Genomic DNA, 23,637 nt, shown 5'->3' on the forward strand with positions numbered 1-23,637 from the left:
AAAGAGTTTTCTTCTTCTCTTGTTATTCCTGCAGAAATCCGAGCCATTTGTGTTGTTTTCCACTTTTTTCCACGTAAGCCGCCATGTTTGTTTTGACCCGAATGCACCGTGCTTTTCTCTGATTGGTTAATCCTCCTGTCAGTGAAATCATGGAGACAGGACGGACTTCCAGACCCACCCACGTTTCTAAAGTTTGGTCACAGTGTTTGTTTAATAATGAAAATATCTGGCAGCTGCAGTTTCTCCGCAGTATTTCTGTTTGAACATATATTTGATGTAGTGAAGTGGCTGTTAAGGTCAGTAACACATTTCTATGGATTCGATAGTATTCCCCTTGAGAGTTCTAGTTTCCATTTATATTCTAATGCGTCGCTTAAGGTTGTGAGGCTTCGATGTTTTTAATTATGTTCTTTGCATTCGCTTTTTTCAATCGTCTAAAGGTCCTTTATTACACAAAATGGATTCTTTTAGCTTTAAGCCATGTTCTAATGATGTTTCCTCCTCAAAAACAGACCTGGAGCTGTGTTTTATTTCATTTATTATTAGTCTGTTACATCTCCAAAGCTCAAAACGCTCAGTTCCACCTTGTGATGTCATCAAGTGGTAGTTTGTTTTGTTTGTTAGCAGCTGCATTTGAGCTTTAGTTTTGCATAAATGGTCAATTCCAGGAGCGGAAATGATCCAAATGATTCTATAAATGAAGGTGTGTGGAGTTTAAAAACACAGCGGAGCACTTCCTGTATCACCACATGATGACATCACAAGGTGGAACAGAGTGTTTTCTTTCAGTTTGAGAGAAGAACTGTGTGTTTAAACATGTGAGAATGAAACAAAACAGAACTCCAGGTCTGTTTGTGACGAGGAAACATTAAAAACCGCGTCATATGTCCCGCTTTAACTTTCAAATGCAAAGTATTTTCAAAGCGTAAAAAAAAGCTTCATTTTTCTCATTCCTCTCGTTTCTCTCGCTCTTTCACTTGACGCCGTTGTGTCTTTTCCGTCCTGCAGTTATGGGGCATGTGATTAGCACCGGGCTGGAGCTGATCGGCACCACCACCTCCCCCCGACTGAGCGAGCGTCTCTCCGGCGCCGTGAAGAAGACGGTGGAACTCGCCAACGGCCAAGACCTCACCCCCCGAGAGCGACTCCACGTCCGCGCCATGCAGCTGTTCTCCCAGGGGTAAGAAACGAGCGAGAAATCTGTGTGTCCAGCTCTGTCCTTTAGAGGAGACGTTTAGTTCAGTATTAAACCTGTTTTTTAATTGTATTTTGTGCAGATTTTAGGATAAAACTTGAGTCCAACTGTTTTTTGTTTATTTTAGTTTTGCTCAAATTCTGAACGTCTTAAAAATAAACCTCAGCCTTTTCAAACAATAATAAAAGTACTTTTACTTTTCAGTCCTGTTCAAAAATGTAGTGGAGTAGAAAGTACAGATACTGCTCTCAAATGTACTCAAGTAAAAGTAAAAAGTACACACTGTAAAATGTATTTAAGTAAAGTAAAAATACCTTTACTACTTTTAAGAGCAAAATCATCTCATTTCTCTCTGATCCTTTTTAGTCACTCACGTCAGATCTGTTTGCCTGATTTAAGTCATTTTCAAAGTCCAGAAATCAGATTATAATCAGATTATAATCAGATTATAATCAGATTATAATCAGATTATAATCAGATTTTGCCTCTTGTGCAGTTCTATCAGAGTTTATCACATCATGTTATTAAAAAAATGTCCCTGAACGTTTCACCAGCTCCAGGCCGAGGTCTGAGGACCCGACAAATAAAATGTGTTTCTTTGGGGTTTTTTGTCTCATTTTTGTCCTTGGAGCTGTTTTTTTTTTTTTTTTTTTTTTTTTTTCTTTTTAGCTCAAATTATGTTTATTTGGCAAAATGGAAACTGAAAGTATTTTCTCGTTGCTGTGCAGAGGTTAGAGCTCGTTAGCTAACGATGGAGGAGAAGAGGTCGAGTGACCAGACGTCCCCATTTACCCCGGACTGTCTCAGTTTGAGCCCCGTGTCCCCCCTGTGTCCCCCCCGTCCCCCCCCCCCCCCGTCCTCCTGTCCCAGAAGATTCATACAAAGCCAGTGATTTGTCCCAGTTTTATACAAGAAATGTCCCAGGTGTCCCGACTGAACCAGGACTGAACCAGGACTGAACCAGGACTGAACCAGGACTGAACCAGGACTGAACCAGGACTGAACCAGGACTGCACCAGGTCTAAACCAGGTCTCAGATGACATCACATCATTCTTTAGTCCAATAATATTTAACATGGATTCAGCTAAAATAAATATTGTTAAAATGCTGTTTTTTTTGGGTCGAGTCACTGATGGAAGGAAATCTGGCTCTTGCGCCCCCATCTGGCAGTATGACATCACTACAGTCTAGAATCTGAAATGTTCCGCACTCTTCAGTTTTATTTATACAAACCGTCTCAACTCGGGTGTGTCCCAGTTTGGAATTCTGAAAAACTGTTCACTGTGTCCAGGAGATTCTTTTACTCAAATAATCTACAACAAAACAGGAAGTGGAGGAGTTTTTTTCTCTTGTGACTGTGGAGAAGATAAAGAACACACAACTCTGACCAAACACACAAATACACACACATGACACAAACGCATGATCCAAACACACAACTCAAACATACACACACACAACTCAAACACACACATACGACTCAAACACACAACTCTGACCTAACACACAAATACACACACGATCCAAACACAGAACACACAACTCAAACAGGCACACAAACGCACACGACTCAAACATACACACACACACAAACACATATACACACAACACAAACACATATACACACACATATATACACACACACGACACAAACGCATGATCCAAACACACAACTCAAACATGCACACAAACACATATACACACAACTAAAACACAAACACACACACAACTCAAACATACACATTCAAGCGCACACACACACGACTCAAACATACACACACACCTCACACACACGACTCAAACACACACACTTAAACACACACACATGACTCAAACATACGCACGATTCAAACACACAACTCAAACACACACACACACAACTCAAACATACACTCAAACACGCGACTCAAACACACACATTTTTCACAGAGTGCCTTTTGTTTCTCTCTTCACTGTTTTTCTGTTCGCTTTATTTTTTTCTGTTCACTAAATATTTTGTGCCTGACTCAAAAATAAGTAAAAACTCAAGTGTTCACAGTTTGTTCTTAAACTGTATAAACTCTTTCACCTTTTAGATTTAACTCATTCTGGTCTTAAATGTTCGTATTAACCCTCTACATGATCCTGGGGTTTTTATTTCACGTTTGTGTCTGTAAATCAACATCCTGGCTCCTGATTGGCTCTTTTGTTGCCATGACACTCACCTGTGATAAAAACACACATAAAAAAAATGAAATGCCAACAAATGTTATGCGATTAAAGTCGGCACATAACTTTATTTAAAAGTAGACGCACTCTTTGTTTAAAATTCCTCATTTCATGCCTCGTGTCGTATTTCAGACACTCATTATGTCCCAGATGAGTTTTTTTGTTCACAAAGACGGTGATAATCAAAGGAAGGAGCCGACGTGACAGAAGTGTTTGCAGAGTATTTTCCGCTCGATCCCGTCTTTGTTGAACCTCGTCAGACGCACCAAACCCGCTCCTTTAAACGTGGCGCACAGCTGTTTTTATCTGTTTTATTTCCTTGTGGTTTATACGACATTAGTAAAAAGAAACGTGCCTCTCACATTGTCCTCCAGCTGTTGTATAAAGCTCTTTAAATCCTCGTAGTAAAGACGCTTGAAGTTTTTCCTCCTTGTCTTGTTTCTCTCGGTTCTTCTCAAAGTGATCGACTCTGTGTCCTGTCGCTGTAGGAACCTGCCCAAAGCCTGTGACACCTGGGAGGACATTCTGCTGGACCATCCCACTGACCTGCTGGCCCTCAAGTTCGCTCATGATTCGTACTTCTACATGGGCGCGCAGACCCCCATGAGGGACTCTGTGGCCCGAGTCCTGCCCCACTGGAAACCACACATGCCCCTGTCAAAGTACGTACATGCCCCCCGTCCAGGTACGTACACGCCCCCCCCCCCCCCCCATCCAGGTACACGCCCCCCCTGTCCAGGTACACGCCCCCCCCGTCCAGGTACATGCCCCCGTCCAGGTCCAGGTACATGCCCCCGTCCAGGTCCAGGTACATGCCCCCCCGTCCAGGTACACGCCCCCGTCCAGGTACACGCCCCCCTGTCCAGGTGCACGCCCCCCCGTCCAGGTCCAGGTACACGCCCCCCGTCCAGATCCAGGTACACGCCCCCGTCCAGGTACACGCCCCCCTGACCAGGTACACGCCCCCCCGTCCAGGTACACGCCCCCCGTCCAGGTCCAGGTACACGCCCCCCGTCCAGGTCCAGGTACACGCCCCCCGTCCAGGTCCAGGTACACGCCCCCCGTCCAGGTCCAGGTACACCCCCCCGTCCAGGTACACGCCCCCCTGACCAGGTACACGCCCCCCTGACCAGGTACACGCCCCCCTGACCAGGTACACGCCCCCATCCAGGTCCAGGTACACGCCCCCGTCCAGGTACACGCCCCCCTGTCCAGGTGCACGCCCTCCCGTCCAGGTCCAGGTACACGCCCCCCCGTCCAGGTACACGCCCCCCGTCCAGGTCCAGGTACACACCCCCCGTCCAGGTACACACCCCCCTGTCCAGGTACACGCCCCCCTGTCCAGGTACACGCCCCCCTGTCCAGGTACAGGCCCCATCCAGGTCCAGGTACAGGCCCCATCCAGGTCCAGGTACAGGCCCCATCCAGGTCCAGGTACACGCCCCCGTCCAAATACACGCCCCCCGGTCCAGGTACACGCCCCCCGTCCAGGTACACGCCCCCCTGTCCAGGTGCACGCCCCCCCCGTCCAGGTACACGCCCCCCGTCCAGGTCCAGGTACACACCCCCCGTCCAGGTACACGCCCCCCTGTCCAGGTACACGCCCCCCTGTCCAGGTACACGCCCCCCTGTCCAGGTACACGCCCCCCTGTCCAGGTACACGCCCCCCTGTCCAGGTACAGGCCCCATCCAGGTCCAGGTACACGCCCCCGTCCAGGTACACACCCCCCTGTCCAGGTACACGCCCCCCTGTCCAGGTACACGCCCCCCTGTCCAGGTACACGCCCCCCCCGTCCAGGTCCAGTCACTGAGGGAACACTGTCTGAAAATGCTGGGACAAGTGGATGGCACCATAGTGTTTATATAAATGGACGTAGCTAAACCGCTAGCTGCTACGTTCAAATAGGTGTGCTCCCGGCTCCAGTTAGCAGCAGGTTTGATTGATGGTGTTGCTGCTAAACCAGTGGTGTGGGCGGGAAGGGGCGTTACCTTCAACATCCTCTCTCCTGATTGGCTCTTTGGTTGCTATGATACTTGATTGATCTAGATATGATTCCAAATCTAGAATTCTGCTTCACATTCGCCGCTATAACCGCTCTGGCCTCGATGAGCTTCATTTGTAGCGGAACGCTGTGGTGACGTCACACTCACGTAGCGTATTTTCCGGACTATAAGTCGCACTGGGCAAAAAATGCACAATAATGAAGAAAAAAACATATATAAGTTGCGTTTTTGGGGAAATTTATTTAACAAAATCTGAGACCAAGAACAGACATTTTCTCTTTAAATCAAGTTGTAATAATAATAATAAAATGTGGACCAACAGGCTGAATATCAGTACATCACGCTAACGTAACACATTTATATTTATTCAGCTCCATGAAGCACAGACAGAACTGAACACGTGTCTGGTTTGTTAACGTAAGATATTAACAGTTAATCACATAAATAAAGCAGAAAAAACAACAAGTTTACTCTGGATCTCACTCCAAATCAATAAATCCACTGAATTCTTCTTCGTCGGTGTCGCTTCTGAACAAATCCACCAACTCCAGAGAAAGATGAAGTTTCCTTGCGCAGTTTTCAGATGTGAAATTCTAGACTTTAATCATTTCATATATAAGTCACATCTGAGTTTAAGTCTCACCCCCGACAAACTGTGAACAAAGTGACACTTATAGTCCAGAAAATACGGTCTACAGTCTGTGGATGAGGTGAGATCCGTCAGACAAGGCAAGATTTTGTTGTAAATTATAATAAATAAACATCGTAAATAAACAAGTCGTTAGTTAGAAATTACAGTCTCTCAAAAACTTTCAATTTATTTCTTATGCTATTTCATTTCGTTTACATAAATACATGTTCCAACCGTCATGTGCCTGGGCATTATTGGATCAGGAAGAAGATAAAGCTCATAAACTCTGCTCCACGTTTATAATTCACGTCGTCACGAGCTTTTAAACCTTTTGGTCCAATCCAAATGCAAACGTGAGAGAGAAAATCTTGCAGGATCTTGATGAACAGAGTGAAGTGATCGGCTCATCCAGATTTATCCAGTGCATCGTTTTTTTCTCTCTCCTGGATAAAGGTGATGGTCGTGTGTTGGTCATGAGCAAATGTAAAATATAAGACACTAGGACGTAGCAAAAAACTGTAATTCTGTCAACTGGATAAAAAGTTTTGAGTGAAGATGTTTCGCCTGAATCAGAACAACCAGTTTGTGCCTCGTCATTTTGGCACGAACAAAAAGAACAGGAACAAACCGTGCTCCATTTATAAATCATGAATCCGTCCGTCCGTGTTCTTTCTCTTATCCGGGTCGCGGGGGCAGCAGTCTGAGCAGCGACTCCCAGACTTCCCTCACCCCAGAAACGTCCCCCAGCTCCTCCAGTGGGACCCCGCGGTGTCCCCAGGCCGCCCTGCAGAGGAAAACCATTGACAAACGTGATCTCGTCTTTTCGGTCATGACCACAGGTGAGGGCAGGACGCAGACTGAGGAAAATCAAGAGCTTCGCCTTTGGACTCAGCTCCTTCTTCATCACGACAGACGATACAGCGACAACATCACTGTGGACGATGAGCTGATATTTAAAATCATTAAAATAAACATAATTAATAATCGTTCCTCAACCAAGACGCCAGTGAGGTTCACCCGTTTAGTCCAATCGAAATGCAAACATTTGGGGAAAAATGTCTCGATAAAAAGACGTTTCGCCTAAATCAAAACAAGGAAAACAATAGTGCTAGCCAGTATGCTAATAGCCAGTATGCTAATAGCCAGTATGCTAATAGCCAGTATGCTAATCGGTGTGAGTGCTCCCATTAGGGGCCTGAACGATGATGCAAAATCTGACTCGACACACAGTGCACACTTAATGAAGCTCATTGGCCCGAGTCATCAAACAGAAACTGTAAACAAACAGGTGTTAGCTTCAGTTTCAGTGTCGTTAGCGCCACCTTCAGACAGATATAAGGCAGTGTCCAACAGTAATCCGACCAGAACTGAAGCAGCGGCGAAACGTCTTCACTCTAAAATAACAGAAGTTTTGGATCAGACCTGGACGACTGAACGATTCCTCAGATATTAGGATGTTTATTATTACGCTAAAATAATAATTATCAAAAACATGAAGGCGGTGCCCACGTTCAATTTAGTGTCACTTGTTAATTTTAAACAGAATTAATCTCTCGTGTAAAATCCATGCATGTTACTGTATTTTCTGGAGTATAAGTCGCACCAGCCAAAAATGCACAAAGATGAAGAAAAAACCATATAAATCGCATCTGACTTGCATGAAAAAAGTGCGACTTATATTCTGGAAGTTACGGTAAAAGCAGCAAAGGTTTGTGACGCTCGTTACAGATTTAAGTGCGTCGTTTTTTCATGGTTAAACAGAAAAACGACCCCCGTTTTAATCATAATATACAGAGTTTTACCATGTATTTGCTCGTTGTGTTACTCGGCTGCAGTGACTCGGTGGCAGACTGTTGTTGTGTCCCGAGGCAACACACTTGACCCGACTTGTCCTGTGTGAATGCGGCGTGCGGGTGAGTGACGGCGCCGGTCACGGGGCAGAGGCTGCACGTCTGTCAGTCTCATATCACTTTGGAGAGGGAAAAGTCTGAGAGTTTTTGGGAGCTGACAGTGATGTGCAGCGGGGCTCTGTGGAGGGTTATTTCTCTCACACGAGGAGGGTCCACGGCCTTTAAGGTGTAAACACAAACAGCGTAAAAGCTCCTCAAGAAACACGTGTAACGGCTGCAAAGGGTCGAGTTTATAGAGAACAGTCCGATATTACGCAGAATTAACTGTTGTGAGATTTAAGCCACGTTATAATGTGGTTATTACATCAGAAACAGACCTGGAGTTGTGTTTTGTTTCATTTTATTTGAGTAACTGTTTATTATTAGTCTGACTACAACCTCAAAACGCTCTGTTCCACTTTGTGATGTCATGAAGTGGTAGTTTTCAATCTACCGTTCTATCTTTTTTACCTTTAGTTCAGTAGAGATCGGCAACTCCAGAGCTGAGATTCTCCAAATGATTCTAGAAATTAAAGTGTGTGGAGTTTAAAAACACAGCGGAGCACTTCCTGTATCACCACATGATGACATCACAAGGTGGAACAGAGTGTTTTCAGTTTGAGAGAAGAGCTCAGCCTTAAATCTGCAGGTTTGTGTGTTAAACATGTGAGAATGAAACAAAAAAACACAACTCCAGGTCTGTGTGTGACGAGGAAACGACATTAGATCAGATCAGAGAATCGTTCTGTTCTAGTTTTTTTTTTCCATATAATGTATTTTTGCCTCGTCCGTGCTGTTATCTGCCGTGCCAGCGTGCGTCTGCTCTTTAGTAAATGTGATTATGTGTTTGTGTGGTCAGTTATCTCAAAGGGCTGTACTCGTTTGGACTCCTGGAGACTCGCTTCTACGACCAGGCTGAGAAAGTGGCTCTCGAGGTGAGATTTTTTCCCCATTATGTGTCATTTTGTTTACAATCTCCGCGTCTACGTGAGCCTGATTGCTAATAGGACATATATGTTAGCATGTAGCTGTCACCGCTAATGGCCTCTCCGCAGACGGTTTCTTACTCGTGTATTAAAGAGCCGGACTGTCGCCTGAGTCATAATGTGCCGCTCTGAACAACAGGGACGAGTCCATCATGGGACAAAATGAAAGGCAGTATCTTGGAGAGTTAAGCAATCATTTCTAAAGAGCCATTTTGTGGGTGCTATGAAGCCAGCCTTTGTTTTGTGACGCCTGCATTCATCCGCGGCTCTTTTCAGGGTCTCTCTCTGGTTCCCGATGATGCCTGGGCGGTTCACGCTGTAGCTCACGTCTACGAGATGAAAGCAGAAGTGGATAAAGGCCTGAAGTTTATGGGCGACAGAGAGAGTGACTGGCAGGTGGGTGGCATTTGCGGTAGAATGTTTTTTTTTTTTTTTGGTTTGTTTTTTTCACATAAATCTGTGTGAGTAGCTCAGTCGGTAGAGTGAGTGACTGTTTGGAGCGTTCAGATCCAGTGACCCACAGGCTGATGGTGCGATTCCAGCTCTCTCAGATGGATGCTCTCGTTTAGTTCTGGGCGATATGACGATACGTGTCATCGGGACAATAGAGAAGTGTCTGTTGGGCCATTTTGCTTCTGTCGTTTCTATCGTTTCTAACCAAATTTGATCAATTATTACAGCAAATATCTCATTAAATAACCCATGACGATCGTATTAGTGTCGTCTTGTCACGATACAGACTCTAAAGTTTATATAAGTGAAAATAAAGAAGAATAAGAAAGATTTTGCTCAAAGAAACTCCTCCTCTGTCTTGTGGTTTTGCTTTACATTCTCTGATGGACCCACAACAGGTTGAAGTTTCATGTTCGGAGTCGAAACAGAGACGACTACACAGGCGGCCCAAGAAGAAGAACTTTTACCGAAAAGAGGGGGTACGTCTGTGATTTGGTTTCATTTTGGGTTCAGGAGGTCTGACACTGTTCCTGCGCCCGACGCCAACACCACAAACCACTTCTATCGTCTAAAGAAGGTTCACGAAAAAAGAATACTTAACAATCCAAAAATCCGAGCTAAACCAAGTTGTGGAACAGCGGGGGCAAGTTGCAAAAAGAAAAACTATAACCAGCCAAAGATGAAGCAGTGAAAACGTCCCAGCGCCGTAAACAAATCACATGAGCATCTCGCGTTACGTTTGTGAAGGCTCCTGTGTTTGTAGCTGAGAAGGACGGCTCTGGAGATCTCATCAAAGTCTGTGATCCAGAAGAAGAAGAAGACGACTTTTTATTGCCATCGTCAGTGAACACAGCCCACGAACTAAGAACTCTCTCTGGTGATAAAGTGCAACATAAAAACACTGAATAAGTACAAATAAGGGCATGTATAAAGATAAAAAAGCTTAAAAATAAAGTAAAATACAGCAGGATGTTTGCAGTGTGGTACATTAGACAAGGCAAGTTTATTTGTACAGTACAATTCGTACACAAGGTAATTCAAAGTGCTTTACAGAATCAGAAAGACATTAAAATCACACAAATCAAAACATAAATAATCACAAATAATCATAAAATTAACATTAAAACAGAAGAGTGCAGAATAAAAACCTTTCGGTCACAGCAGATAAACAGAACCGTCTGAGTCTGGATTTAAACATTGTCAAAGTCGAGGCCTGAGTCTCATCTTCAGGAAGAATGTTCCAGGTTTTAGCTTCATAAAACTGAAACACTGATTCCTCATGTTTAGTCCTGACTCTGGACCAGCAGGAGGCCGGTCCCTGAAGTCCTCAGAGTGTGAGATGGTTCATGTGGCACTAACATGTCAGAGATGCATTACGCCCTGATTACTGACATGTGGATGAACAGCAGCCGTACATGAGCCTAACCATCGATTTCATCAGCAAAGACTGGACTCTGCGCTCGCCGTTTACACGCTGCGTACTCTCCAGACGACCACACAGGAGTCACGTTCGCCCGAGGTGTCGGCCATTGCTGCATATTTATTCTATTTATAATTATTTTACATAAACAGAGAAAGTGTCAGCGTCACCTCCAGTCTCTGTCTCTAAAACCTTCAAATCAGGAGAGAAATCTAGGGACCGGCCTCCTGCTGGTCCAGAGTCAGGACTAAACATGAGGAATCACTGTTTCAGTTTTATGCAGCTAAAACCTGGAACATTCTTCCTGAAGATGTGACTCAGGCCTCGACTCTGACGATGTTTAAATCCAGACTCAGACGGTTCTGTTTATCTGCTGTGACTGAAAGGGGTTTATTCTGCACTCTGCTTTTTTAATGTTAATTTTATGATGATTATTTATGTTTTGACTTGTGATTTTAGTGTCTTTCTTATTCCGTTAAGCACTTTGAATTACTTTGTGTACAAATAAACTTGCCTTCCCTATTTGCGCAATAAAATTTTTGTCAAACTTTTCAGAGAATAACTGAAAACAAACTTTATCGTGATATGTATCGTCACAGTGTTATAAAATAATCCATATCGTGATGATTTTTTCCATATCGCCCAGCACTACTGTCGTCGTGTTTTTGGGCGGGACACTTCACGCTCTCGCCTCGTGTCTGTGTGTAAATGTGTGAGCGGTTCCTTGACGTCGAGAGCCTTAAAGACGGAAATGCACGATACGATTCACCAGTTGCATAACCTCGCTCGTTTCCTTCTTGCTCAAAGTCGCCTGCGTTAACACTGCTCAGATTTCACCAGGACCTGTTTCTGTTTAATTCCAGGTTTCGGGTATGCTCGCCAGTCACAACTATTGGCATTGGGCGCTGTACTTCATCGAGAAGGTAAGGATTTTAATGAGTTTTCTCAGTCATGCGCAGAGCCGAGGGGGGTAGTCGAGCGCCTATTCATTGATACCCGCACCCCTGGGTAATTTAAAGTCTAGAGTTGATTACATCGCAAGATTAATTTGTGTTTGTATCGGCGGAACCCACTTTCTCAGAAGAGTCTCTATCTGTGCAATCTGATTCAAATTGTTCCCTCTGACGTCCTCTTGGTCCACAGGGAGACTACGACGCCGCTCTGCACATTTACGACGCTCAGGTCAGTGCGACGACTCGACCGTACACGGAGTACACTGGTCTAATCGTGGGGGTTATGTTCTAAAAATAGTAGTCAGCTTTTTTTTTTTTTTACATTATTCTCTCTGTTTTTGTCTGTAAAACCCCTCACCACACACTTTATACACTTTTCTCACACAGGCGTTAACATTTTCTCACATTTCTCTCTCGTTTAAACTCTCTCAAAGTTCAAACCTTCGTAGGCGTCTTTGTCGGTGCAGAACGTTTCATCGACATTGTGGGTTTTGTCGGGGAGAAAACAAATCGCAAACGTACAGCACTTCAGAGTCACACTGAGATCCAACGTTTATGTAAATTTGTCTGAACACATTCTGTACTGGACAGGAGACACGGCACGGAGGAGACTGATGGACAATGGTCTACAGTCCAACAGCCAATCAGGACGCACGACACAATGGTCTACAGTCCAACAGCCAATCAGGACGCACGACACAATGGTCTACAGTCCAACAGCCAATCAGAAATGGACTCTTGTAGCTTTAATCCATGTTCTAATACTGTTTCCTCCTCAAAAACAGACCTGGAGTTGTGTTTTGTTTCATTCACATGTTTGAGTCACACTTTATTATTCGTCTGTAACATCTACAAAGCTCAAAACGCTCTGTTCCACCTTGTGATGTCATCAAGTGGTAGTTTTCAAGTGAACTCCTCCTTTTCCCTTTAGTTCAGTCGAAATAAGAGACAACTCCAGGACTGAAATGATCCAAATGATTCTATAAATGAAGGTGTGTGGAGTTTAAAAACACAGTGGAGCACTTCCTGTATCACCACATGATGACATCACAAAGTGGAACAGAGCGTTTTCCGTTTTTTGAGGGAAAAACGCAGCGTAAATATGTAAGGTTTTAAACGTTTGAATGAAACAAAACACAACTCCAGGTCTGTTTGTGACGAGGAAACATAACACAGATCAGAAAACAGTGTGATCTGGTCGTTTAAACCTTTGAGACGTGTTAATAAATCAGGTCCTTCTTTCCCCGAGGTCGCTCCTGTTAGCGTTAGCAACAAGTTTGATTGACAGCATTGCTAAGCGCTCGCTCTCTGCTAAACCAGAGGTGTGGACGGGAAGGGGCGTTACCTTCAACATCCTCGCTCCTGATTGGCTCTTTGGTTGCTCTGATACTTGTGGTCAGAATTCCAAATATAAAACTCGACTCTAAATTCGCCGCTGTCCCTGCTCCGGCCTCGATGAGCTTCATTTGGAGCTGAACACTCGGGTCCACGTCTTTACACAGTCCATGACCTCGTCCCATCATGCTTTTGGGCTCTGATTGCATGTGGCACTTATCGGCTGCTTTATTCCGTACATTATCTCTCGAGGGACAGTCGCTAAAAGCACTTTGTTGTTGTAGTTTTGTGCGCAGTCAAAAGGCCAAGTGCGAACAAATCAAACCCATGTACGATGAGCCTCTGTCAATGCTCCAACCTGATGATTATTTTATTCAGACGCTGCGACGGTAAAGCGCACACGCCGGAGCTGCCTGTGTGTCTGCGCTCTGCCTCCTGCGTCGTACGAGGCCGTTGCGTAATGTTACTCCGGTATGGCATACATCTGAACACAACGGCACATTCTTACATCACGTTAAACCCATCAATCTTTCAAGGCTCGTCTCAGCGGGATTCACATGACAAACTTTTACTTTTACTGTTTGATTTGAGTAGTTTTGTCATATTTTGTTTCTTCTTGTACTTTGTGCTCAGATTTTCCGACGTGCCAAAGTCTCAGGGGCGATGCTGGACATGGTGGACGCGTGTTCTCTGCTTTACCGACTGGAAATGGAGGGTAAGATGGAGACTGTGTTGGACCAGTTGATATTTTCTCTTTTTTAGCATATCGACTGGTCTATCGGCCTTCAAACACTAACCTGGTTGACCACCTGACTAACGTTACACATTTGCTCCAGGGCCGCACAAAAACGGTAAATAATTCATCAGCGACCGCATCTTCTCTGACGTAACTTCGGCCCGTCCCTCATGACACGATAATGAGTTTGTCTGGAGAAATATAATGAAAATCCTGAGAGGAAATCTCCACATAAATCCATTTGATCTAACGGTGAGTTTATTCTGTCTGTGCTGGATCTGCTCTTGTCTCCACGACGACGAATCACATAAAACACATCAGACACGACGCACAAAAGAGCCACAAGAGAGTCAGAATGAGCCACAAACAAAAGTCTGTGGAGTTTATCTGTCCGGTCTGTGAAAATAAAACCTACATTATTCTGGTCCGTGGTGCAAAAAAGGTTGAGGAACAGACCATCCCTGCTGATATTTTCGGGCTGAAATATAGAGATGATGATCATTTCTATCCAAATGATATGATTTGAAATGGCACGAAATGTATCCACGACCTCGTTTCACTGCAAACTTCTGTCGGTGGTGTGGTCACATTTTCACAGTGCCCACGTCGCTTTAAAGCAGACCTCTTCTGCAAAATCGACTTTTCAGAGATTTAAACCGTATCTGCAGTGATTCGTGCATGTTTGAACGATGTTTAGTCACTTATTTTCAAGATGAACTCCAGTTTTCCCGCACACGCCCACTGCTCTGCACCAACTTCAGTCTCCAGTTTTATTTTCTTAATCTACACGGTGTCAGTCAGAATGCACCAAAACGACTAAACAACGCAGCCAGAATCCTCCAACAGTCGCACAAAGGTCTGCAACTGAATTCTTTCTTTTACAAAGTTATTTTAGATGAATATTGTGATTTAAAATGTGCAAATTGTAACATAATGATCCACGAGTGTCAGAGATTAAAACAATAGAGCGACACAGCGCCTCCTACAGTCAGAAATATAAAGTCTCTGCTGCTGATCTGTTCGTTCGAGCCTTGATCTGACAGACCTCTTGTTTTTGAGCTGGCTCCTGATTGGCTCCCGGTGCTACGAGCCGATCGGTGCGACGCCCTAGAGCCCGCCCACACCTGGACCTTCACCTGCAGCTGCCACGCCTTTAAAAGGACCCGCCCCCTGACGCTGGATTCTGTCAGTGAACCATGTGACTGTTGTGACTTTGTAAATTCCTTCGACTTGTTCTGAGTTTGCTCAACGTCTCTTCCTTTTGTGTCGATTTGTATTGAATCCTTTGGTTTTGTACCATTTTGAACTTCTTCTCTTCTCCTTTTGTTGTCATTTAGTTCTGCTGTATAATTCTAGTTCTATGTCACTCGTGTCCCTCACATTTATTTATTAAAAAGACACTTATTTACCCTTTTACCATCTGGTTGTCATTTCCTTTTGTCCCTAGAAACGGTTTGTAACAAAAAGCACAATACGTCTGATTTAAAGCGTTCTCCTTTAGTCCAGGGGTCCCCAACCTTTTTTGCACCACGGACCAGAATAATGTAGGTTTTATTTTCACAGACCGGACAGATAAATATGGACAAAATCAAATGAAACCGTCCTCCTCACAGGCTGAATCAGTGGAGTCCTGAGCTTGTTTCTTGTTTCCTTCTTGTTCACGTTTGTTTCTTTCAAAAACTCTAAAGTCTTGTCTTTTAATCCCGGTGCTTCGTCTCATGAGCTGAAGCAGTTTTGAAGGTTTCATCGCCTCGTTCACTTTTCCTCCTCATATTCCACAGAGCCGACTCGGCGCGTGAGACTCACCTGTAGAGACAAACTCACATTTTAAGTAGGACTCCTGGTGTCGTCTGTTAGATTTAGATTTGTTTTTCTTGGAGGTCGTAGGCTCCTCTTCCGGCTCCTCTTCCGGCTCCTCTTCTGGCTCCTCAGTCGACCTTTTCTCCACAGACTTTTGTTTGTGGCTCATTCTGACTCTCTTGTGGCTCTTTTGTGCGTCGTGTCTGATGTGTTTTATGTGATTCGTCGTCGTGGAGACAAGAGCAGATCCAGCACAGACAGAATAAACTCACCGTCAGATCAAATGGATTTATGTGGCGATTTCCTCTCAGGATTTTCATTATATTTCTCCAGACAAACTCATTATCGTGTCATGAGGGACGGGCCGAAGTTACGTCAGAGAAGATGCGGTCGCTGATGAATTATTTACTGTTTTTGTGCGGCCCGGTAGTAAATGTGTAACGGCCGATACTGGTACTTGGGCCATATTTGACACGAGCCGTTTTTGCTGCTCACTCATCACAAAATAACAAAAATAAATGGTAAAACAATTCAGAATAATTAAAATAATCTCCTTTTGTCTAAAGTCTCGTCTTCTGTTCACCTGGAAACAGCAGCACAGTGAGCGGCTCAGAACAGCATCATTTTTGTATTGATTATTCTCAGTTTTAAAAAATATTCTAAAAACAAAACGTGCTCTTTTGTGGAGACTGGATGTACTTAATAAACTGAACAGACTGTTAAATAATTCCTCCTTATCATCTGCTTTATCAAATACTTTAGACAATGAGACTTTAAAGTGACGCTCTAATTACACATATGACGCTGTTTTCTGATCTGTTCTGTCGTTTCCTCGTCACGAACAAACCTGGAGTTGTGTCTTTTTGTTTGATTCACTGTTTTTGAGGAGGAAACGGCATTAAAACACGACTTAAAGCTACAATAGTCAGTCAGTTTTGTGTGATCTAGAACCTTAAATAAAACATTAATCATTATATTTCTGCAGAAACTCGACTCCAGCGATAAAAGTTTATCTGTTGAATAATTAGCCTGGATGTATAATTTTATATTAATGTTCTTTGTTTAGTTTTGAGACAAGTGGCTAATGAGGAGCTGTCATTCCCCACAGCACATGCCATTATCCTGACACCTGCAGAGTCGCATCTGAAATCTGTGTAATTAGAGTTTCAACCCGAGTCGTTTTATTCAAATGTTTAATACCTGACACAGAACTCGCAAAAAGGGTTTGGAAATCCACAGTTTACTAGTTCCATTCGCCTGAACAAGTGCATTTTACAGTGTGTACTTTTTACTTTTACTTGAATACATTTGAGAGCAGTATCTGTACTTGAACAGGACTGAAAAGTAAAAGTACTTTTCATCTGATTTCAGGGGTTATTTTTATGTTCGTGGAAACATCCTGAATAAAGTTTAAGAGTTTAAGCTTCGACTTTGAGCAAAACAAAAATAAAAACACAAAATTTATGAGAAAAACTGACTAAAATGTCTCATTTTGAATAAATATCTCTACATTTACACTTTAAGAGTAAAAAGCAGAAGTATTTCACAGTGCTGTTCATTTGTTAAGTACATTTTTAAGCAGGTACTTAAATAATTTTGCTTAAGCTGATTTTTCATGTTATACTTTTACTTTTTACCTGTGTATTTGTACTTTTACTTGAGTAACTGCATTGAGTACTTCATCCATAGCTGGTTGTGTTTTTTAACATTGCGACTCCAGTCACAGTAATGACCTGATGCTAAAGGAAGGGCATCCAGTTTAAAAAAAGAGACCAAAGAAATGAGCCTGTCGAATACATTTTTATATTTATTTTTATTTTATTTATTTATTTAACAGTTAAGTGTCTCATCTGATGCTGGTGTCTTTTTTTTAAAGTCGGGGCTAATTCACAAACACCAGAACGGCTTTGGACAGACTGGATTTTACTAAAAAGACACAGAATTATGTGCAGAAAAAGCTTTAAACAGTGAATTTGTCAAAAAGAGTCAAACATTATAAAAAATATCACAAACAAACTCAGATTTCACTCTTTCTCTCTCCCAAAATTTTTCATAATTAGTGACAAGCCCAAGAAAAAAATATATACTATAATATACTTTGCAGCTGATGTCGTCAATGTTTCGTTGGCGTGTGATGCTAACTGAAAGCACTGCTGTGTCTGAAGCTCTGAGACTCACGTTAGACTTTAATCTGAGTTTTATTTTAACACAATCTGACCATAGAAATTGACTTGGAACTGCAGAAGGTGAGCTGATTTGTGCTGTTAAACACGTCACACAGAAAATTATAGTCACAAGCTAGCATTAGCATTAGCATCAGTGAGTCGCTCTAAACAGGACCATGAACGCATCACAGCCTCGACTGTCTCTGAAACACGTCTCCGTTTTAACCTCACAAGATGTCACATTCAACTTGTTTGATTTTCAGAGTGACTCACAGAAAAACTGTTGGCTAATGCTAATGCTAGCTAGCTTGTGACTGTGATGATCTGATTTGTGCTGTTAAACAAGCCCCTCTCAAATGACAACTAAGTCTTTTCTTTCTGGTCTGATTGTGTTAAAATAAAGCTCAGATTAAAGTCTAATTTGAGTAAGAGCTTCAGACAGAGCAGTGCCTCCAGTTAGCATCAGGTCACATTGATGATATCCCTGTAAAGCATCAGTAGCTCGTGTGCTTTGTGTCGTTCAGGCGTCGGTGTTAAAGATCGCTGGAGGGAGCTGTTCCAGGTGACGCAGCCTCACACGGACGATCACGTGACTCTGTTTAACGACGCCCACTTCCTCATGGCGTCGCTGGGCGTTAAAGACGACGGGACGTCCCAGAGACTTCTCCAGGGTCTGCAGGAGTTGGCTCGGTGAGTAAGAGCCGCGAGATGAACTTAAACAGAACTGGACTGGAAAATCACGACGGCTGAAATGTTTGAAGAGCCAGAATTTCACAGTTTGAGTCGTCGATTTAAAGACCAACATTTTATCCACAAACATTAAAGTTTTGTGTCTTTATTCTGTATAAAGTCCAAAGATCAGGGGCAAACACGGCTCTGTCATCTTTACACTGTGAGAAAATATTTACCTAAAGTGTATTTTATTTGTGTTCTTTTTTTTTTTATTGTATTTCTAAATTGTTAGATTATTGTGATCTCAATCTCCATCCCTCCATGTTCTTCCTCTTCTCCGGTCGTGGGGGCATCAGTCTAAACAGAGACGCCCACACTTCAGTCTTGAAACATTAAAATAGAGTTTTATTTTATTACTTTTCATTGCTCGAATAAGCGTCACGTCACGGAAACCTGTGAATTTAGGCTCCTAGACGCTCCGACAGCAACGATGACAATATACACAGTGTTCTCTTCATTTTAGACGTCAAAAAGTATGTGCGGCTCCTGGTGTTTTCTTTTCCGTGGAAACTGGGTCGAAATGGCTCTTTGGGGGTTAAAGGTCACGCTGACCCCTGACATAGACTGTTTATATAAATGGACATAGTTAACCTGCTCGCCGCTGTGTTCCAAACGGCTCCATCGACTCAGGCTCCAATTCACTTTTTATTGAAAATCTGTGCCTCTCTCTGTCTCTGCTGCTTCAGACTCAGCTTGGTCTTAAATGTTTGTATTCGCATTTTTAAATTTTTTTAATTTTGAGTTTATTTTTTATTTTTATTTATTTTATTTTGAGGGGGTATTTGAGTTATTTTGTGATTTTTTTATTTATTTATTTTTTTTTTATTTTGAGTTTGTTTTGTTTTGACTTTTTTGAGGGTTTTTTATTTATTTATTTATTTTTGTTATTTTGAGTTTGTTTTGGGGTTTTTTGTTGTTGCTTTTTTGTTATTTTGACTTTATTTTTATGCTTTTTTTAGTTTAGTTTTTTTTTGTTATTGTAAGTTTATTTTTGTTTTTTTGTTTTTTTTTAAACTGTGTCCTCTCTCTGTCTCTGCTGCTTCAGACTCATTCTGGTCTTAAATGTTCGTATTAACCCTCTACATGATCCTGGGGTTTTTATTTCACTATTGTGTCTGTAAATCAAGATCTGAACATTAATAACAGACAAATCAGGTCCTTCTTTCCCCGAGGTCGCTCCTGTTAGCGTTAGCAACAGGTTTGATTGACAGCGTTGCCAAGCGTCCACTCCCTGCTAAACCAGCGGTGTGGGCGGGAAGGGGCGTTACCTCCAACAGCCTCTCTCTGGATTGGCTCTTTCGTTGCTATGATACTCGTGGTCTCTTTTCCTGCTCTGGCCTCGATGAGCTTCATTTGGAGCTGAAGCTGTGATGACGTCTCACTCAGTCACTTCTATAATAAAGTCCAGTCGTGTTTGTACAGATCTACTCGTTCTGAAATGTGATTCACGCTTTAGTTTGTCTTTGAACTATTGTAATACTTGTCAGAAAAAACCCATCCTACATTTTCCCCGTCCGCTTCATGAAGGTGTAGGCTCCTGTTCCCTTTTGCACACCTCAGCATCACCCACATAAGAGCTGCTCAGACTTACGTAAAGGGAGAGGCAGGAGGAAGCGTAGGCCGAGAAACCCCGAGATGTCAGACAGAAGTGAGACGTGTTCGTGAGCTTCATCCGAGCGGCGTCTCGGAGCAGCAGATGTCGGAGCAGCCGCCGGATCCTCCTCAGGGACCTTCGCCTCTAATGTGTTCTGTCAGCGTGACCACGGACAGTCTGTGCCCCACATTCAGAGCGGCGCGCAGCCCACAGAAACTTTGATTAAAATGATGTGTTTTCGGTTGCGTAACTGTGTGTTCTGAGGCTGTAGGAGTGTGGAGTGATGCATCATGGGAGAGAAACGGCTATTTAAATACGGAAAAGCAGTTTATATATTGTTTCCTCGTCACAAACAGACCTGGTGTTGTCTTTTTTGTTTCATTCACACATGTTTAACGCACAAACCTGCAGATTTAGGCTGCGTTTTTCTCTCAAACTGAAAAACACACTCTGTTCCACCTTGTGATGTCATCATGTGGTGATACAGGAAGTGCTCCACTGTGTTTTTAAACTCCACACACCTTCATTTATAGAATCATTTGGATCATTTCCAACCCGGGAATTGCAAATCTCGACTGAACTAAAGGTAAAAAGGAGCTGTTAACTTGAAAACTACAACTTGATGACATCACAAGGTGGAACGGAGCATAAAGTGTGACTCAAATTTGTGTGAATGAAACAAAACACAACTCCAGGTCTGTTTTTGAGGAGAAAACAGCGTTAGAACTTGACTTACAGCTCTCAAAAGTCAACTTTGCTTAATATAGGACCTTTTATGTTGAGTGTTTTTAGTCGTTTCGCACCAATCCAATCTTTTCAGTTCCATTACCGATGCCGATACTTCTGCCGATACTCGATATTAAATGATTCTAGTGCGGGGTTGCTGTGGAGTCGGACCACAGTGTGACAAACCTTTTTTCTAACTCGTATCCTCTCCTCTCGCATCACTCAGACCAAAACATATCATTTCTTTTTCCTGAGATAAATAACGTTATTTTCCTCCATTTTTCCTGTAAACCTCCATGTTTATTTTGACACAAATGACCATGTGCTTCCAGACCCACTCGTCTGTGTAAAGTTTTGTTAAAGTGTGTGGCTGCGGTTGCCAAGTAGGGACTGAAAATGGCTTTTTTCAAACTATCAAAACTAGAACTAAGATAAAAATAAACCAGTGTTTGTCTCACACTGGGGAAATTACAGTGTTGCAATGATAAGTTTGAGAACAGCAGGAAAATAGGAAGTGTCCAGAACCGATGTTATGGATTCAATTCCTAATCCAGTGTCGTATTTATGTTCAGTGGTCCCTGGTTTATCTCGGGAGCCACGTTTTAAAAATAATCCGCAATAGGTGAAATCCGTGAAGTATCAGCTTTATTTTTTACATTATTCTCTCTGTTTTTGTCTGTCAAACCCCTCACCACACACTTTATACACTTTTCTCACACAGGCGTTAACATTTTCTCACATTTCTCTCTCGTTTAAACTCTCTCAAAGTTCAAACCTTCGTAGGCGTCTTTGTCGGTGCAGAACGTTTCATCGACATTGTGGGTTTTGTCGGGGAGAAAACAAATTGCAAACGTACAGCACTTCAGAGTCACACTGAGATCCAACGTTTATGTAAATTTGTCTGAACACATTCTGTACTGGACAGGAGACACGGCACGGAGGAGACTGATGGACAATGGTCTACAGTCCAACAGCCAATCAGGACGCACGACACAATGGTCTACAGTCCAACAGCCAATCAGGACGCACGACACAATGGTCTACAGTCCAACAGCCAATCAGGACGCACGACACAATGGTCTACAGTCCAACAGCCAATCAGGACGCACGACACAATGGTCTACAGTCCAACAGCCAATCAGGACGCACGACACAATGGTCTACAGTCCAACAGCCAATCAGGACGCACGACACAATGGTCTACAGTCCAACAGCCAATCAGAAATGGACTTTTGTAGCTTTAATCCATGTTCTAGAGCTGTTTCCTCCTTAAAAACAGACCTGGGATTGTGTTTTGTTTCATTCTCACATGTTTGAGTCACTTTATTATTAGTCTGTTACATCTCCAAAGCTCAAAATGCGACGTTCCACCTTGTGATGTCATCAAGTGGTAGTTTTCACGTTCACAGCTCCTTTTATCTTTAGTTCAGTCGAGATAAGTGACAACTCCAGGTCTGAAATGATCCAAATGATTCTATAAATGAAGGTGTGTGGAGTTTAAAAACACAGAGGAGCACTTCCTGTTTTACCACATGATGACATCACAAGGTGGAACGGAGTGTTTTCTTTCAGTTTGAGAGAAGAACTCAGCCTAAATCTGCAGGTTTGTGTGTTAAACATGTGACTCCAGGTCTGTTTGTGACGAGGAAACATTAGAACAGATCATAAAACTGTAAATCTGCAGTTTAAAGCGGTGAGTCGTGTTTCCGGTCGGTTTCGTCGTCGTCGTCGTCGTCGTTGTCGTGGGCAGGGGGCGACATCTTGGACATGAAAAGCTGCACAGATGGGACTTTTTTACTGCGTGGCATAAGCTCCAACCTGAAACTACATTAAAATTCTTGTCAACAACTCCACTTAAGAATCAATATGAGTTTAAACCAAAGCCCCGAAGAACAAATCTGCTCCACACTTCACCTGCTGCTAATTAATTAAAGGCTTAAGATATTTTGCCAAATCCCCGTTTTCAGCCGCGGCGTTTACACTGTAATGGTAATTGTAGTAAGATTAAGATTAAAGTTTTAGTTGTTTGAAAATGCTCAGAGGGAGTGGATTTGCCTCTCCACAGATCTTGACCCGCAGCTCGGCTTGGCTTTGTCGGTTTCGTCTCGTTTCCATGGAGACAGACGGGTTTAATGCCAAACTTCGGAACATTCCAGGCAGAGCGGTGTCATCTCTAGTGTTTGTCTGCCCATCTGAAGGTTGGCGGTGCGATTCCAGCTCCTCCAGATGAGTCCTGTTGTTGTGTCCTTGGGCAAAACACTTTATCAAAATGTGACTGTTTACTACTTTTACTTCATTATATTGCAACAGTAAATGGTAAAATATTGTACGTAAGTAATCTGGACCTTACTTAAGTACATTTTACAGTGGATATTTTTACTTTTACTTCACATTAGCGTCGTCTTTTTCACTTGTTGCGTTGGCGTTTCATTCTCGTCTTTATAAAGTTTTGGAAAACGCACCGTATCGTTCAGATTTAAGTTGAAGGCAGCAGTTTTTTCACTTGTTTTCTGAAAGTATCTGGGCCGATTACCACTGGAGCGTCCGGTCAAGTCCTTTTTCAGATTCTAAAACTAAACTAAATATCCGTGTTTGTAGCTCATTAATCTGTTGTCGATGGCTCCGACAGCGTTCGCAGAAACGATTCCTTTTGTTTCTTCGTCCGGACGTGTCGCTGGCTCATCAGACATTTAGTTAAAAATGTAAAAATAGTTTAAAAGTCTTGGTTTACTTAATAGAAAATCATAACTTATCATAAATTCTTCCTGCGCAGGACGAGGTAAAATGATTAAAACGAGAAAAAAAGAAG

General features: G+C 42.9%; 1 protein-coding gene across 1 annotated transcript in view; it reads left to right on the top strand.

Annotated features, from left to right (window-relative positions):
* The window catches only part of ttc38 (tetratricopeptide repeat domain 38), a 37,630-nt gene that overhangs the window by 6,627 nt on the left and 7,366 nt on the right, over positions 1-23,637 (top strand). Inside the window, exons 4-11 of the mRNA XM_033968710.2 lie at positions 1,009-1,180; positions 3,893-4,066; positions 8,788-8,863; positions 9,191-9,310; positions 11,651-11,710; positions 11,931-11,969; positions 13,709-13,790; positions 18,301-18,466. Of these exons, the coding sequence (XP_033824601.1) occupies positions 1,009-1,180; positions 3,893-4,066; positions 8,788-8,863; positions 9,191-9,310; positions 11,651-11,710; positions 11,931-11,969; positions 13,709-13,790; positions 18,301-18,466 (889 nt within the window). The remainder of the gene's footprint in view (positions 1-1,008; positions 1,181-3,892; positions 4,067-8,787; positions 8,864-9,190; positions 9,311-11,650; positions 11,711-11,930; positions 11,970-13,708; positions 13,791-18,300; positions 18,467-23,637) is intronic.

The sequence above is a fragment of the Periophthalmus magnuspinnatus genome, chromosome 6 (assembly GCF_009829125.3).
Source record: "Periophthalmus magnuspinnatus isolate fPerMag1 chromosome 6, fPerMag1.2.pri, whole genome shotgun sequence".
Taxonomy (NCBI): domain Eukaryota; kingdom Metazoa; phylum Chordata; class Actinopteri; order Gobiiformes; family Gobiidae; genus Periophthalmus; species Periophthalmus magnuspinnatus.